The 17,206-nt window shown below is 43.1% G+C and overlaps 1 protein-coding gene across 3 annotated transcripts; it reads left to right on the forward strand.

Annotated features, from left to right (window-relative positions):
- The first annotated feature begins 52 nt into the window (after positions 1-52).
- slc35f4 (solute carrier family 35 member F4) lies at positions 53-15,986 on the forward strand. Of its 3 annotated transcripts, none has more exons than XM_084013553.1 (7): positions 62-477; positions 12,515-12,815; positions 13,316-13,535; positions 13,621-13,746; positions 13,828-14,020; positions 14,575-14,664; positions 15,221-15,986. In XM_084013553.1, the coding sequence occupies exons 1-7, from the start codon at positions 252-254 to the stop codon at positions 15,460-15,462; spliced, it is 1,398 nt and encodes a 465-aa protein (XP_083869679.1). In that variant the 5' UTR covers positions 62-251; the 3' UTR covers positions 15,463-15,986. The 3 variants fall into 3 exon arrangements, with proteins under 3 accessions (XP_083869678.1, XP_083869679.1, XP_083869680.1); XM_084013554.1 differs by lacking the exon at positions 62-477 and adding an exon at positions 7,668-8,165; XM_084013552.1 differs by having other exon boundaries at positions 53-477; positions 13,621-14,020.
- Positions 15,987-17,206: the final 1,220 nt, after the last annotated feature.

Here is a 17,206-nt window from a genome sequence, read left to right on the forward strand (position 1 = left end):
CTCAATAGCCAATTTCTGCTCTTCCTAATTGAATTCAAGGCATGTGATAGTAGTGACACGCCCCCTAGTGTTCGGTGTGTGCCAGGCTCCTGGAGCGTGATAACCTTGCTCTGCGTCCGGAGCATCACTGAGGGAATGTGAACGTGGATTTGGGTGTTGCTAATTGTTGCTGCGTCCCCGAGGGTTTCTCGCATGGTGATCAGGGCTCGTCCCCGCTCTCTCCGGATCTCTGCCCGCTCGGACCCGCAAACATGAGCACCGAGAGTGTTTTGGAGAGTGGAGAGCAGCCGTGCATCCGTCTGGAGCCCCTGATCAACACGCACTTGTCGGGAAAGACGACGCAGACCGGTGGCAGCTGCGCTGTGCTCGTGGACGGCGGCACCAAAGTGACGGCCAACGGGGTGCACGACATAGAGGACCGGATTCTGAGGATCACCGGCTACTACGGCTACAACCCGGGATACTCCAGTCATAGAAGTGAGTGGAAAGAAAAACAAAGTATTCTGATGTCACCGTCGGTGCGACAACTTAAAGGCGTTTGTTTCCCAGGTTTGACATCGCGTTAATTAAAGAGATCATTTTTATGATATGATGGAAATCAATAGTCTACCCTATACGTGCATCAATGCATTTTATACTAACACATTAAATATGCAGTGTGTAAAATTAATGCACGGATTCTCTTCTTCTGGCCAATCATTTTATGTTCATATAGGCTATAAAATCTACTGCAAACTAGCTGATTTGGGTTTTATTCGAGGCTTTTAATGGAGCAGTATGATGTCAATCACTGTTGGCTGATGCTGGCCCAGACACAACATGAGAGAGAGAGGGGGAGAGAGAGAGAGAGAGAGAGAGAGAGAGAGAGAGAGAGAGAGAGAGAGAGAGAGAGAGAGAGAGAGAGGGGTGAAACAAATCAAGCTGTTTCCAAATCAATTTCAAAGCCAATTGTTGAATTATAGACTATAATGTTGTCAAACACTTTGTGCTTGTGAACTCTGCAAACAATCACTTCCACGGCAGCCTCATATTCAATTCCAAATGTTGTAATTAAGACAATGAATTTCCCTGAATGTGAGAGGCGGCAGCCCTTCCTGTGATGCATGTGAATACTGCCAGCTATCCTCCTGGCATGCTTGAGATATAGCAGCGCTTCAATACTTCAATACTACGCTCCTCTATAATTTTCATCTGTCAACCTGGTTTTGATTGGTAGAGCAATGCAAGGGCTGGGGATTTCGCTGACTCGGAGACAATGGCTGCGATTGGGCAAGAGAGCTGATGGTGCACTTTGTTCTGGGATGATCTTTAAAATTCTGCCCTCCCGTTCTGTTGAAGTGGTGCCAGTGAGGTTATAACAAGGGAAACAACCAACACTGCAATGTGTTCTGTGCACAGCTAATCAGTGCTTTTACAAATGGCTTTGGGGTAGTGGAACACGGGGCTTTGCAGCGTCATAAAGGTGGTATCATCAGTCTTAAAGTTGGGTTGAACTGGTGCTTTTTTTTTTTACTAAAACTCTCAAAATCGAATTTGTCCTCCTTGAGCCTCTTGTGTTTTAGGTGCTGGTACACTTTCGGCCCCCAAACAATTTGGATACATCTCTCCTGCCGGCTAAAAGCTTAGCAAATGCATGACTTTGGGATACACTTCCGCTGGGAAACGTGCTCCCAATGTTGTGACATTCCCACTCAGATCTGGTCCCGAACCCTGACGATCTGTGACACACACGCATTACTCTGACAAACTTGTTTTAGGTCTAGAAGGTAACGTGAGCACGCAGATAGGACCTCATTCAATCAGCTTCAGCTGAGACTCCTCTGGATGAGCTGAGAGCAGATAGAGGCAGAGGAGAAGGAAATGAGCCTGTCTCTCATTAACTGGGTGTCATCAGGGTGTCAGTTGCAGTAGATTTAACCATGAATGCAATCACGCACTTCAATTTGAGAATGAGCCTTCTAGTCCAGGTCAATCTATTGGAAGAAGACCTGGTTAACGAGGGGCTCCCAAAACTTTAAATTGAAAACCAATTGAACAGTTTTAAGAGTTCAAGGAGTTTTGACTCTGATGTTGAACGCTCACAGCAAGAGGGGCCCGGGTTTGGGCCAGCTGGGTTTCTCCTGGAAGACTTTGAATATCGTCTTATGTTTATATTTTTGCTATAGACGCCAGAATTCTTTGCCGTTCATCAGGTATTTTCAAAAGGTAATGCTTCTTTTATCGATGCTTAAATGGCAAGATCCACTGTGTGAATGTCACTGTACACTATAACCAAAGGGCTGATATCATGACATAATATATAATAGTGCTGCAATGATTAGTCCATTAACCGACAAGTATTATAAACTATTTTGACAATCAATTCATTATTTATTCATTTTTGTTAAGAAAAATGCCAAAAATTCATTGGTTTGCGCTTCTGAAATGTAAAGATTTGCATTGTTTTTTTATAACAACCTGAATGTCTGGTGCTTTGGACTGTTGGTCGGACATTTGAATATAATACAAGTCTAAATAAATTGCATTTATTCGCAGCTTTTGTAAACAGCCCTCTGTCTAGCTCATTGCCTACTGTATACTGAATCAGAATAAAATGAAATATGGGGTGTCATCTGAGGGGTAATTTTAGGTTGAAGGAGCAGGTGTGGGATGTAATAGCATCCACATCAAGACTATAAAAGTCAGTGTGTCTGCGAGCGCATGGGGTTATTTGATTTCAGAGACATTTTCCATTTCTCTGATGAAATATGCGATCTGTAGCCCCGGACCATTTCTCCTCCTATCCATCAACTGATTTTATGCATGCCACAGTCAACAGATGGTATTCCTCAGGGCAGCATTCTTGTCACCATATTTCCTGCTTGCACAGCTATTAAACATGCTGTTGCTGTTGCTGTCACTGTGAAGGAGTTATATGCACACCCCTTTAAATGTATTTGATCATTGTTGAAAACAAGAATGCGAAAAAAAAGGCACTTTTGTTTAATGCCTCTTTCTGCCTGAAAGCCTCACATTTGTAAACCTCGAGTTGAGAATCACACATCTCTCAATCTTTGTATTCTCGAGTATCTTTTTCCTGTGAAGGTTAACACAAAGGAGCATGTAAATAGAGCAGTAGGCACACAATGCCAAGCCTATGGCGTAATGATATATTTAGTAAGATTCTGGTGCCAGTATATTATTGCACATGCCATCTGTGTTGAATTAGAAGATGCCTCTGAGGGGGATTGTGGACTAAATTTGGTCTGGACCGTGATGCAGAGTGTGGTCATGATACAATGCTGAAAGTCGTCGAAAGGCAAATGTAATTTCCAACCAGCAATGTGCAATATTTCCTAAAAAAATAAAATAAAAAAATTACATGAAATTGACTTTAAATCAGAAAAAGAAAGGGCAACACAATCTTAGAACACCCACTTGGGCTCCTGCTGGAGGGAACAACAGCGGTGTGTGTGCGGAAAACGCTTCTTCTGCATCTCCTGCAAATCTATTTCAATAATTCGCTGTGTATCTTGTTTCGAGAAGCCAATTTATAACCAGGCAGGTCTGTAGTGTTGGCATACATCCCCGCTGGGTAAATAGGTATAGTGCAGGAGGAAATGACAGGTACTTGTAGTAGCAGTCCCACTCAGCACTGTGACTGTGTTCTTCCCCGCCAGCAACACAGCAAGACAACAACAACACACACAGGCACTCAGAGGTACATTTGGAGGGAAGGGCGTGAAACGCCACCTTTTATCACAATGGGGAGCGTTGTTGTGTTCATGTCAGTCCACAGAAAAAGTCTGGGAGATTTTTACAAAGAAAAGTAGTCCTAGAATCCATCGCTAATCCATTTTTGCATTTTGCAGTTAACAGCAGGTGAAATCAATGTCTTCCTCAGACATTGCCTAAAACATTCTGTATGTGCATGCACTTTTTTTTTTGGACTGACCCGTTCCCGTGCCTGCTCACTCACTGCTATTTATAACTAGCCGAGCGTCGAATGGGATATGAGCTTTGCCTGAAAGACTCCTGGAGTGTTGTTAGCCTCACACGCTCCTGGGAATGAGCAAAACCCAGAGTAATGTCTGCAGGATTTCTCCACAGGGCGGTTGACCTGTAGGCTACTGATGACACTGTGGTATTGATCCAATGTTGTAGTACTGTATGTCAGGAAACTAAATATTTTGGGTTTGTCCCTGCAACTCACTTCCAATTTTATGTACACCAAAAGTAATATTAGGGCACAATTTATGAAGGGTTTGTAATAGCTTTACCATATCATGTTGAGTACGCAAACAGTCTCGTCAGCAGTCTAACACTGCCCTCTTGTGGTCTGTAAATCCAACAACAACAATAAAGTGCCCTCATCCTTAACCTAAAAACCAAATACATCCACTGACCCATCGTGGTATCCAGCCATTCAGGTAGTTGTTGCATGTTGTGTATGCCTGAGATTTCTGCTGCTGCTCCAAATCAACGGAGGTGACAGGAATTAAATGTTTCCTGCTGAAAACATGTCATGACAGATTCAATTTGAACCAAGCAACGGAGTCCCAAAAGCCCCAAGGGAATTTGATTTTGAATTTGTAGAAACATTTGTATGATATCAACTAAGGTCCTGCATTATTACTAAGTCACGACGTGGCTTTGTCTCATAGAGACAGCAGGCGGTAGCTGGTAGAACTCCAGCAAATAGTGCTGTGCATGCAGTGTACTTATTGCTAACCTGGAGGTGACTGGGTCCACAAATACAAACTAGGAGCCCAGCAGTGAATATTTAGTCATAGATACACAGCACCACAACATTTGACCAATAGCAAAGTGGCATGACTAAAGGTTAGCAACAACAACACGGGGTCTTGCAGTCACGTGACCTTTGACAGCGTCTGTCGTCTAATCATCACTCAGCTAAATAGCAATGAACAACAGAAAACGTATGCCGAGAAAACATTGGTAATTCGATGTGAGGAAGGAAGGAAGGAATCTCTCCTGAGCTTCTTCAGACACTGACATCATCGGAAACTGCCTGACATTCACCATCTAGCTCCAGCAATATTAGCTCATGTCTGGATTTAAGGCTGATGACTTTAAGGATGCATGCAGTACCATGGTTCATCCACCAGATGTAGACATAGACTAGGGTTAGGTTGTTTGATGCTCAAGGAGGAAGGCACACCATGCCATGCAAATGAATCCTTGTGGAGTAGAGCCAGAAATTACTCAGACATTGGAGTAGCCATTACCAGTGTTGATGTGCTTTACAACACAACTTTTGATCTCTTCCCCAGCTGCTGATTTTTTCTTTTTCTTTTTTTTTCTTGGTGTCCAATACATGGTTATCGTGAGCTTTAGCTGAGGTTCTTGCCATTATGTGGGCGCTGAACATCTGCCCTCATGTCTATGCACCTATAACGCAATCATATTCACCACTAGGTGTCCCCATCTCCCCATACTACATGAAGTTGAGTTGATGAGGTCCAAATAGTTCAAATTAACAGTCAGTATTCATTCATGGTCTGTCCAGTCTCCACTACGGCTAATATTAGCTTCAGATAACACTCGCGTCTTTCATGCTCCTCCTTCGCTCCTGGTCGTGGCTGAGATGTGATGAGTAAAAGAGAGGGCCTAAAAACAAAGGAGCGTGCACGATATACTGAGGACAAGCGGTTCATTTCAATGATAAAAGAGCCTTAATTGGCCAAATGCGTCAGTACACACAAGCCCCGCTGTTGCTATGGAGGTAAAGAGAGAGGACGCTGTCCTGTTTTGTGCTTTGATCTGCAATGCAACAGTGTTACACACACTCAATGTCCTGTTTATTATTTACACCTAGCTAGGTTAAGGTTGTGGTGTTTCTTGATGCTGTTTTAGGTATTTATTCAACTTTCTATTCATTTTAGAGTTGTTATTTTTGCTGCTGTAAAATTTTAGTGTTTTTATTTTTTGTTTTTTTGTTTGCAAACCCATGAAGAGGCAGAACATAGATGAATAAACTTCTGGAATTTTCAGTGTACGACTTGAAAGAAAGCAAATGAAGCAAATTTGTTAGATCCAATGAACTTGTTAACCAAAGAATATTAAAAAAAAAACACACAACAGAGAAGGAACAATCATTTTGAGTCCAATATCTGCAACTGAACTGTGGTCTGTAGCCACATGCTCCAGGTTTTGCTCTTAATCCGATAGCGCTCAGCACCCTAGGCTCTGCTGACGGGACACTTTTTCTGTCCCCTCCCTGTCTAGCTGTTGGCTCCACTCATCAGCAGGGCTATTTTTAAGTTTAACCCTCCTTGTCTCAGGGGATCCAACCCCCCCAACTCATCCCCTGCTTATGCCTGACCAAACATTTGTTTCATTTTAATCAAGCCTCATTCTTAATGCATTAGTGTTGCACTCATTCTGCCACACTCGCTGACCATGGGAAATAAGAATTACAACAAAATGTTTTTTGCGAAGCATCTCCTCAGTATTGAAATCCTGCATTCAAACGAATAGTTTACCACGGCATTACTGGAATAGGGCCCTGCATTTTTCTATTATAATAAACAATACCTGTGCTGTCTCTAACAGCCTGAGGAATGCACAGGGAAGTATTCTGATCTGCTCTGCTCTCTATAAAAGTGCCAGACGTTTGACTGATGAACATGGGAGAGACAGGAAGGGAGGGACTCAAGGTGATATGGCTATAATGGCTAAGATCCTGGAGCAAACTTGAGTGTAAAAGGCCACTCAATTGTTCTTAACAAACCAATACAGACTCTGCATTACCATGTTGCATGTTTATTCTCTATCTAAATCAGTGTGTTTCTGATCCTGGCTTGGCTAGTATTGATCTCCCTGGTGCGGGGGTAAGTATAGCATAGCATAGGTTATATTAAGATCATGTTACAGGCTGCAAGGCCTGACCACATACACTAGACCCTGATATGGTGTCCATTAAATCTTCAGACAGACAAACCACAGCTGGGGAGAGAACTGCCGAAGGGCATTCCTTGAGATGGAAACTCCGGACCACGGTCCCGAGGGTGACTCGAGTGGCCCAGACTGACCCTCCTCAGGTGAACACCTTCTGCTGATGAGAGGGTTTCCCTTGACTGTTCCACAGTGATGGAAAGATTGTGGTCACCTTATTTCTGTAGCTTTGAGAGGCAATTATAATATCATGGGGTCGATTCTTGATTTAAAGTTGCAAATGTTGCAGTTGGGTGTAAGCCTACAGGATATACCTTTAAAAGGTTGGTGTGTTCTCTTTCTGGAAGGTGGACATATCATAGTAGGGACATGTAAATATGTACTAGTGGCGTGATTACCAATGGGAGCAGATTTGACATCGATAACTTTACCATAGCTCTGCGATTGATGTTACAGTGGTGGAAGCAACAGGAGAGAGCTCAACTCATAATCTGACTCTCAAGGAGTAGTGAAAGCATGAGATGTGCCGAGAAGAGAGAGACAAAGAGTCATTGGAAGACAGTGGACAAGAGTTTAGAGAGGAGAGGAGGGAGAAAAGGAGGGGGCAGCAGCTAACCCAGCATAATTAGCCCAGGCTGCTTGGTTACCTTCCAAACAAAGCTGCTGATTTGTTGAGCAAAAGAAGAGGAGGGGAAAAGCAAGAGAAAGGAGAGAGAAAAGGGGAGGGGGAGGATGGAGAGAGATGAGCGGAGTGATTGTGCTATGCCACACACACTTGAAGCTCAGTCTCCCTTGGAGACAGTGGCAGCGCTGGATCCCGGCATGACAGTGCAACAGTCGAGTTTGCACTTCACTGGACCTCCGCTGAGCGATCTCTGCTGAGCTGTGTCACTATCCAGACAGACAGAGAGAGGCAGAGAGTCAGAGCACCAGTGACAGTGTGAGCGCCGGGCCGGAGAGGAACAGACAGTCAGGACTGGAGTGCTGGGAAGAAGATCTTTGGGGAGGGGGAGGAGGAGGGGGGGGGTGCAATCAAGAGCGTGAAGAAGAAACGGAGGAGTTAGGAGTCTGCAGGATGCACGGAGCTAGCAGGAGGAGCAGCTGAGCGTGCAGCAGCCCAAGCATACTTCCTCACACACAAACATACACACACTTCCCACGGAAGGACAGTTTGTTGTGCCCCCAGTGGAGGATGAAGAAGCACTCAGCGCGAGTGGCTCCTCTCAGCTCGTACAGCACTCAGGTCCTGACCTGCCCCATCTCTGAAGGTAAACCGGTAGAACCAGAGAGACCCGGGATGCCATTCATACTAACCTATGTCTATTGTCATGTGTATGTGTTAGCATGAGCTGCGTTAATGTTAATGGCAGCATTAGCTCAGAGAGGCTGCTTAAAACTATGGAGTACTTTTAATGAATTTATGTATGACAGTTTTTACAGCTGACAACATATTATTTCCCATAAGACACCACATGTGCTGAAGTGTCATACATTCATTATAAGAAATAGTGTGACGCAAATGTACTTTTCTTGTGTCAGTGGTGTGATACATTTACTTTGAACACGTCATATCAGAAATGAAAATCTAAAGACCAGCTACTGAACTGAAATCAGTTTCCCACCTGGACGTTTTGACCTCTGGGTGGTTTGAAAAACACATTTGTATCATTTCAGTTTCCTGCTGGCAGGGTTGAAACACTAAATGTGTTGACAGAAGGCCTAGTTGTATCAGCAGCGTATGTTTTTGACTTCCCAACACTGAGTTAGAATAAACCCAAACAGGACCCGAGTCAGCTGCTTTTAAATCTGTTCATTATGTTCACCAGCATTTCTACTCTGCTCTACATCACTGAAATCTCTCTCATCTTTTACATTTGCAACAGTTATTACAGAGTGATACAGAGCTGATCACCTTTTTTATCGGTATGATCAAAACTTCAGACCTAGCTTTGATTATAACGTAATGCTTGACCTGTAGTAGGCCTGCAGACATGACTGTGAGCTTCATATTCAGCAGGCGTCCATCCATCATTGTCAGTGTTGGATATGAACCACAGGATTGAAATGTAAGGTTTGAGCAGCGCTGCGTCACACAGAGTGAATAAGCTCCGTTAATGGGTCAGTGATCCTATGCAGCACTGTCATGTAATGAAATTACATGATGCTTTTTTTTTTTTCTAGCCATAGTGAGGCAGCAAACTATTCCGTACCTGAATATACTTTTTTTTTTATTTCACAGTAAGGAGTTAAGCATTATTCACTGATTCAAGGATAATTAACTGTTATTATGTAACACGGGGATGCCGATGAAATGCCTATAACCATAAAAGTACAAAATCTGAGTGTTCTAGTTGGAGTTTAGTGTTTGAATGTGTTTGTGGAGAGTTTATATTTTCATGTTTAAGCACTCTTTTTTATTTTTATGTACAAAAACCATTGAATTATGAATCATCATCATCATCATTATCATGTTTATATAAAAGAAGCCCCGTGGCTTGTAATTATACACCAATTATTTCTGAAAATTAAGAAGTCTAAGTACACTTTCTCTGAGTTGACTGAAATTAACCTCAAATATAGTGATAGTATTAGTTTTGATACTCTAGCAAAGTATTTCCTTCCTACCCTGTGCTGACCCGCTGCACTTATCAGGCATTATTGTTTCCTTTGCAACTTTTTAGCTGCAATATTAGTCAGACTCAGCTCATAACTGTTATGAGAATATACTTTTGGCCACAACAGCTGCTTTTAGGAGGCAGGGGAATAGCAGGGTTATAATATTACTGCATGTTGGCACCAGATCAGCCTTAGCGGCTTTTACTTCTAACACTAAAAGTGTTTTGTTGGTGGCTCTACAAAACTCTAACCAGCCTGGACGAGGAGCAGCAGACATAAAGGGGGAAAAACGCAGTAAAGTGCTGCTTCTCTCTTGCAGAAATTTCGGATCTGTTTTCCAGTTAGCAGCCACCAGGCTCATTAGGTTGATTAGGAATCCTGGCTGTGACAGAATGTAATTAGACCAAATCCCTCGATGATCCTGTAGAAAATAAACTGGATCAGCGTTGAATATTTTGTTTCACCACGTAGTGTAGATCCGCTCTCTGCTGGGATGTAGTGTAAGGTGAAACATTTTAGCCGAGGTGATAATCATTCTGCAACGTATCGACCTGAACTGAACCGAAAACAACTGAGTTTGACTCACTTGCCAGTGCTGTGCTGGCGCAGTAACTAATTAGCCTGCATTAAGTCAAGTACTCTACTTATGTAGTTTTGAGATGCTTGTATTGAGTATCAATTGTATGCTGTTTTATACTTCTACAACAACATTTCATATTGTACGTTTTTCTGCACGACTATTTATCTGATGGACATTGTTACATGGTTACTTTTCAGGTTAAGACTCATTTAACAAACATATTATGACATTTTTTTAAATTTAAATACATTTTTGAGACTCAAATTTAAACTATTTCACTAGAAATGTCTTGCAGAAATGTATCTTTCCTCTTTCCACCCACATTCATCCTCTGATGACCCCTTATATTGACTTATCTTGACCTTTTGGAGGCGTCCTGACCCCTCGGTTGGGAACTGAATTACTTACCTAGTTAACAAGCTCCAACAGAACAACAGTTTAATACTATGTAGCCTATGCATACATAAGTATTTACCGTTTATAATGTAAAACATTATTAATGTGACTTGGGCCAATTTTCGTGAGAACAATTACTTACTTAATCAGAATGTTAAATGCAGGACTTTTACATGCAATAGGGCTTTTTTACATTCAAGTTTTGGTTCTGTCTCGTTGGTAAAGTATCTGACTACTTCTTCCACCACTGCACTGGCGTGACTCTAATCTCCGACTTTATATTCACCCTTCTTTCTCAGGTATAACAGCTCCAGCCATGACTTAGCTTTAATACTCTTACAGGGCGCCAGCGATGATCTCATGCATTCATTAAGCTTCTAATACAAGTTTGGCAAGGCTGCCGAGTTCTTTTTCTGAATGAAAGAAGTGCCTCTGACACTTATTAACTTAGTTTCAGGGCGGACACAGAGATGATGAAAGAGAACACATACTGTGTTATGGGTTTCTTTTGGATGAAAGAAGTAATTCATTCTGCAATCCATCTCCTTCCGACCTGCTAGTGACACTGCTTGTACTATATTGCCCTGCTACTGTAGAAGGGAGATACTACGGATACAAGTGACAGTGCTTGTAGGGCTCTAGTGTCTGCGGTGGGAATGGCAGAGCTTCACGTGCTGAGCTCGCAAACGGAGCGCAGGCAGCAAGCATCCAGCACATGTCATCTTTTATTCCTGGCCCGGTGAAAATTGATCACACTGTCGAAAGTTGAAGAACGGATCGGAGCTCTCTCCGGAAATGCTCTCACACACACACTCACACACACACACACACACACACACACACACACACACACACACAGCACTGCACATATTATGCAGCACAGTTAAGGTCCAGAAGCCATTTAGTCCTGCAGTCCATTAAGGCGCTGGGCTGATCAACCATGCGTCACTGGCATAATATTATAAATAAGTCTCTTCTATCTATCTTTATTCTAGCTATGTAACTTTCGTACCACAATTTCAATCACATAATATCCTTCTTTTCATGTTCCAATATCTCTCAACGCCGACATTTTCATAGCAGGAATGTACCAACAGTCCATACAGTGGCGGCCAAGGTTGACATGACTTTCTTGTGGAATGTCATGTGGTTAGGTTTACGCTGTCTTTCTGGGCATCAGGTTTCTGTGCACTCCTGACCACAAATGGGTGGAAGCCTGCAGGACGTGCTGCATCATGAGGTGACATGCACAGCCACAACGCTAACCCAACACATTTTTAACACAGCTTCGCCTCGTGCATCAGCTCCTTTACAGCAAGGAATGCAATCTGTGGAAAGGGCAGTTGATCAATACATGCTTATGTGCTGGAACCCAGCCAGGGACACGCGCTACATCCTGTAAATATATAACGCATTCAGAATATGCAACATTTGGTTAATATAAAGGATGTGGGAACAAGGATGCGAGAGGCACTGCAGTGACTGTAGGGCTTTGAGCTAAATGCTAACCACGCCTGCTAACAAGGTCACCATGGCATTGCTAATATGCTGATGAAGTCCAGCTCAGGCTGATGTCATTCGTTTTGAAGGTAGTTTGAGATTTTGACCTGTTAATGGCACTAGATGAAACGTTACGGATCAATGTTATTAGAATTCACAAGAGATACTGACATATTGAGATTTTGCATTTGAACCACAAATCTGAACCTCATGGTGGTACTCCAGGTGATCCCCGAATTCATTGAGCTCCATCCTGTCAACACCATGGACATCTTCATGGCAATCCATCAAATGGTTGTCAAGACATTTAACTAAGTCAAAAATGTCAACTTCATGGAGGATCACACGATTTATCATGCATGTTTGTATTAAATATCATGGCAATCCATCAAGAAATATTTCTCGTGTGGTGGCGGACCGACGGGTTGACCAATATTGTCATTCCTAGAGCCTAGAAGTAAGGTTTCAGAGGCATGCTACAATGCATTTCCTGTTATTGCATTTTCTCTCTTTGTCTCCCGTCAGGAGAGGATGGTTCCGAAAGTCATGCAGAGACACCAGGCAGCGAGACCAGCGAAGAGAGCCGATCCTATCAGACATGTACCAACACCGCTCTGAAGGTGCTGGGTGGTCTGCTGCTGGTCCTGTGTGTCTCCTCCTCCTGGGTGGGCACCACTCAGGTGGTTAAGCTGACCTTCCAGTCGTTCTCCTGTCCCTTCTTCATCTCCTGGTTCAGCAGCAACTGGAACATCCTCTTCTTCCCCATCTACTACTCCGGACTCGTGGTTACCACACGGGAGAAGCAGACTCCCATACAGAAATTCAGGTAAACTGCCAACAAAATGATCTTTAAATAAAGATGAGTTACATAAAATATTTATTAAAGGAAAGCACAAGCTGCCAACTTGGTTCCCTGAGACACTTTTACAATAAAGGTTTGCAAAATGTCTACTCATGTGTTACTGCTACGTAAAAGAGCTTAAAGTGCTTTTGCAGAAGATTTCCAGATCTGTCAGTGAAGTTCTTAAGTGAAGATATTGTCATCTTGTCATGTTTATGTTTAGCAAAATTAAGTAATAATCTCAGTAAATGTGTAGAGAATCTTAGCCAATTACAAGTTTGACATAAAAGCTCCACTTGTGGCCTCCTAGAGGGCTCGTTGCTCTTAATACTCACCTGTAACACAACAACTTGATATTCACAAGGAACCAGGCAACTAAGCAACCAATGTTTCCATCATTAAAATTTGGTCCTCTTGATAGATAAGTGGAAAACAGGTTGACACACTCACTTCTTTCCCCCGTCTGCATTTGTTCTCCCAAACAGGGAGTGCAGCAAGCTCTTTGGGGAGGATGGGATGACTCTCAAGCTTTTCGTAAAGAGAACAGCACCCTTCTCAATCCTGTGGACCCTGACCAACTACCTGTACCTCATGGCCTTGAAAAAACTCACCGCCACTGACGTCTCTGCTCTCTACTGCTGCCACAAGGCTTTCGTCTTTCTCCTGTCCTGGATTGTTCTCAAGGACCGTTTCATGGGCGTTCGGGTCTGTATGAAAACACCATCATAATACTTTTCAAGCACTGTTACTCCTGAGGAGAACCCTGATGGCTCTGAATCTCTACCTGCAGATCGTGGCGGCCATAATGGCCATCACAGGAATTGTCATGATGGCTTATGCTGACGGTTTCCATGGTGACTCTTTTGTGGGCGTGGCATTGGCTGTGGGTTCGGCCTCCACATCAGCGCTCTACAAGGTTAGACGACATTACGGTTTGATTGCCTTTGCCCTGACTTTGAATGCTGGTGTGAATAACAGTTGTCTCCTTACCTTCCAGGTGCTCTTCAAGATGTTCTTGGGCAGTGCCAACCTTGGAGAAGTGGCTCACTTCCTTTCCACCATGGGCTTCTTCAACCTCATCTTCATCTCCTGTGTGCCCCTCATCCTCTACTTCACCAAGGTGGAGCACTGGGGCTCCCTGTCCGCTCTGCCCTGGGGATACCTGTGTGGATTGGCAGGACTGTGGCTGGGTGAGAACGCAAATACAAGCACATCCCTTTAGTGGGAAGAGTGAGGATCATGTTTCCATGAAAGCATTTGAAATTCATTTTGGGGCTTTTCATTATTGATTAATTTGGCACTTATTTTCTCAATGAAGGTGCTCTATCTTGTAAACAGACTATAAGTGTGTTACTTTTTTTGTTGTTTACAAGAATGTTTACTTGCTAGCATTCTTCTTCTTCACTGCCTTTTGTGCACAACACAAACATAACAGCATCTAAAACATTGCTCCATATTACTACTTAAAAACTCCACAAGGTACCTTTAATCAATACCATGTCGTTTTATATATATTTATAAAATAAAGGACTTTCAATTAAGTATCATAGAAGACTAAAACAGAAAAAAGTTGCAAATCTTTACATTTGATGAAGCTAGAAGTAGGGACTAGTTGGTGTTTATGCTGAAAATATCAATATAAAAATGATGCCAAAAGATTTTCTGGCAATCGACTAATTGATTAATCGAGCAGTGGTTTCAGTTCTAATGAATTTGTACTCCACCTCTTTAATGTCTTTTACAGTGTTCAACATCTTGGTCCATGTCGGTGTGGTGCTGACGTACCCCATCCTCATCTCCATAGGGACACTCCTCAGTGTTCCAGGCAATGCAGGTAGGATTTCTTCAAGTACTTCTTCCAATTTATGGACTATTGTTATTTCTTGGTGATTATGGTGGACGTTAATATGATTGTGAAAATCAGATGAAATGGCCCCACATACTGCGGTTGTTATGTTGAAAGGTCAGCACTTAGGGCCACTGCAGCAAACGGATCACACAGCAAGTCTGCCACTCTGGTCCTGGAAACCCAATCATTAATGTGCCTCAACAGACCCTGCAACTATTCTCTCGCTGAGGGAGGATCAGGTTGCTAAGGCGACACTAAATGCCTGCATACGAGTTCTTTTCTTTAACCACGATGGACTGTATGAAGGTCAGTGGGTTATGCCAACTTGTCCCAGGGCTCCAGACCGCAAAGACATCGAGGATAAAGTGGATGGCTTGCACTGATTATAAGCCGCATTTGCTCCACTCATCCGCTACAGCCGCGGTGTCCTGTGGTTTATCTTACTTTATGTAATTAATCTCAATTTGTTTTTCTTTCACCCCTACCCTCCCTCCCTTCCCTGCTCTCTCTCTTGTTCCTGTCTTTCTTTCACCTGCTGTAGCCGTAGATCTCTTGAAACACGAGGTGATCTTCAGTGTGGTGCGCCTGGCAGCCACCTGCATCATCTGCCTGGGCTTCTTGCTGCTGCTGCTGCCAGAGGAGTGGGACTCGGTCACTCTGCGTTTCCTGGCCACCATGGCAGACAAGAAGTCGGAGGAACATGGCGAGGAGCTCACAGAGTCCAGCGTCCACACTCGAAGCCGCAGTCGAGCGAACGGCACCGTCTCCATTCCCTTGGCGTGACGTGGCCGAGCTCTGCTAGTAGCCTGTGTTAACCCGTCTTAAAGCCTCGTCTGCTCATGTTCCTCCATCGCCCACCCAGGAGGTGTGGCCCGGTGGGATGTTGGGTCCATATGGACTTTCTATCAGGAAGACAGGAAGTATTGTCTTGTACTGGACTCTGGAGATGCATCTTTGTCTCCATCAATTCATTACAGGAGAGGGAAAGGAAAACATTCATGGATTTTCCCAATTGAAAGGGTGTTATTTACTTTCTTGAAATATTTGCAACGCTCAGTCCTGTTCCTCGCACGCACCCAAACCAAGAGCTGACTGGCTAGCTTCCCCTGACCTGCTCTGCAGACTGTATTCTGTGAATATAAATATTGGCGGGGCCAATTTGGCCCAGTCTTATGTGTATTTATGATATTTATTTAGAGCTGTATCAATAAGAGTATTATTTTAAGTCTTATTCAATAGAATTATACAAGAATGGCAATTATACTATGCGTAATGTACAGGCTCTTTTGGTTTTATAATAAATGACTTAAAACTCAAAATGAACAGCGTATTAGTTGTTTGAGTAAAGATTAATTTCTTTTTTTCTAACAATATATTGAAATATAGATTCCTGTATTGCCTAAACCAGCACTGACAAAGATGCATGCAATGCTTATCATGCTTACAATGCTTCACAAACACCCAAAATAAATTAGCATTATAAGTTTGTACTATTGTATACTTTTATAAATATAACCCATAATAATTAATACCCATGCACCTAGCTGTGTTGTGGGGAATACTTGGACTTATGTCCTCAGTATTTCTTACGTCCTGGCCCCGTTTGCATTTTGTTCCATGTCGGCCAAGACACACATTTTGATGCTAAAGTAGCTTTAAGGTGTTTTTAACGTGTTCACCTAATTATTGTGTTAACCATATACTTTGGATAATGACCAGATATTTTTAGCAGAACAAAGCGGTGAGGTTCAGACAATATTATTAAACTGTTAAGTGCATTGCATTGATTTAGCAGCGATGACTTTGCAGAATTCTCCTTGCTATAATATATTATGCTTTTCTGTGCTGCACTTAGCTGTAATTTACTGACACGCGTACACAGTCATGCATTGCATTCTAAAGAAGATTGTGAATGATTGTACCTACTATAATTTATCCTCTTTCACATACACACAACCTGTAAAAATATTACTTAGCCTACCGTCTCCCAGGCAATAGAATAAAGCCCACGGGACATGTTTGGCCCATAGAGAATAACACTTGTCAAAATGACTTTCTGGTGTCCCGTCACATGGTGCCATTAACGTTTCAGTTAATAGTGATATTGAGATGGTGAAGGTGTCAGGAGAATCATTTCTCTACCACTCTTTGTCATTCACATGCAGACACACTCCCATGAGTGCAATGCTGCTGTGGTTGCTGGAGTGCATTCAGTGAGTCGGGACCTCTAATGAAGCATTTGCTGAGGTGACACTTTCGGCTAACTGCAGTGATTTTAAGATATTAAAAATGGTAAAATGGTCAAATTAGATCCAAAGCTCTTTACAGTAATGACTGACATTCACACATTCACGCACACATTCACACACCGACGGCGGAGTCAACCACGCAGGGCGACAGCCAGCTTGTCAGGAGCAATTGGGGTGAGGTGTCTTGCTCAGGGACACCAGGCACTCAGCTAGGAGGAGCCGGGGATCGAACCAGCAATCTTTCAGTTGCCAGCCAATCCGCTCCACCTCGCCTCCCC

The sequence above is a fragment of the Eutrigla gurnardus genome (genome assembly GCF_963514095.1).
Source record: "Eutrigla gurnardus genome assembly, chromosome: 7".
Taxonomy (NCBI): domain Eukaryota; kingdom Metazoa; phylum Chordata; class Actinopteri; order Perciformes; family Triglidae; genus Eutrigla; species Eutrigla gurnardus.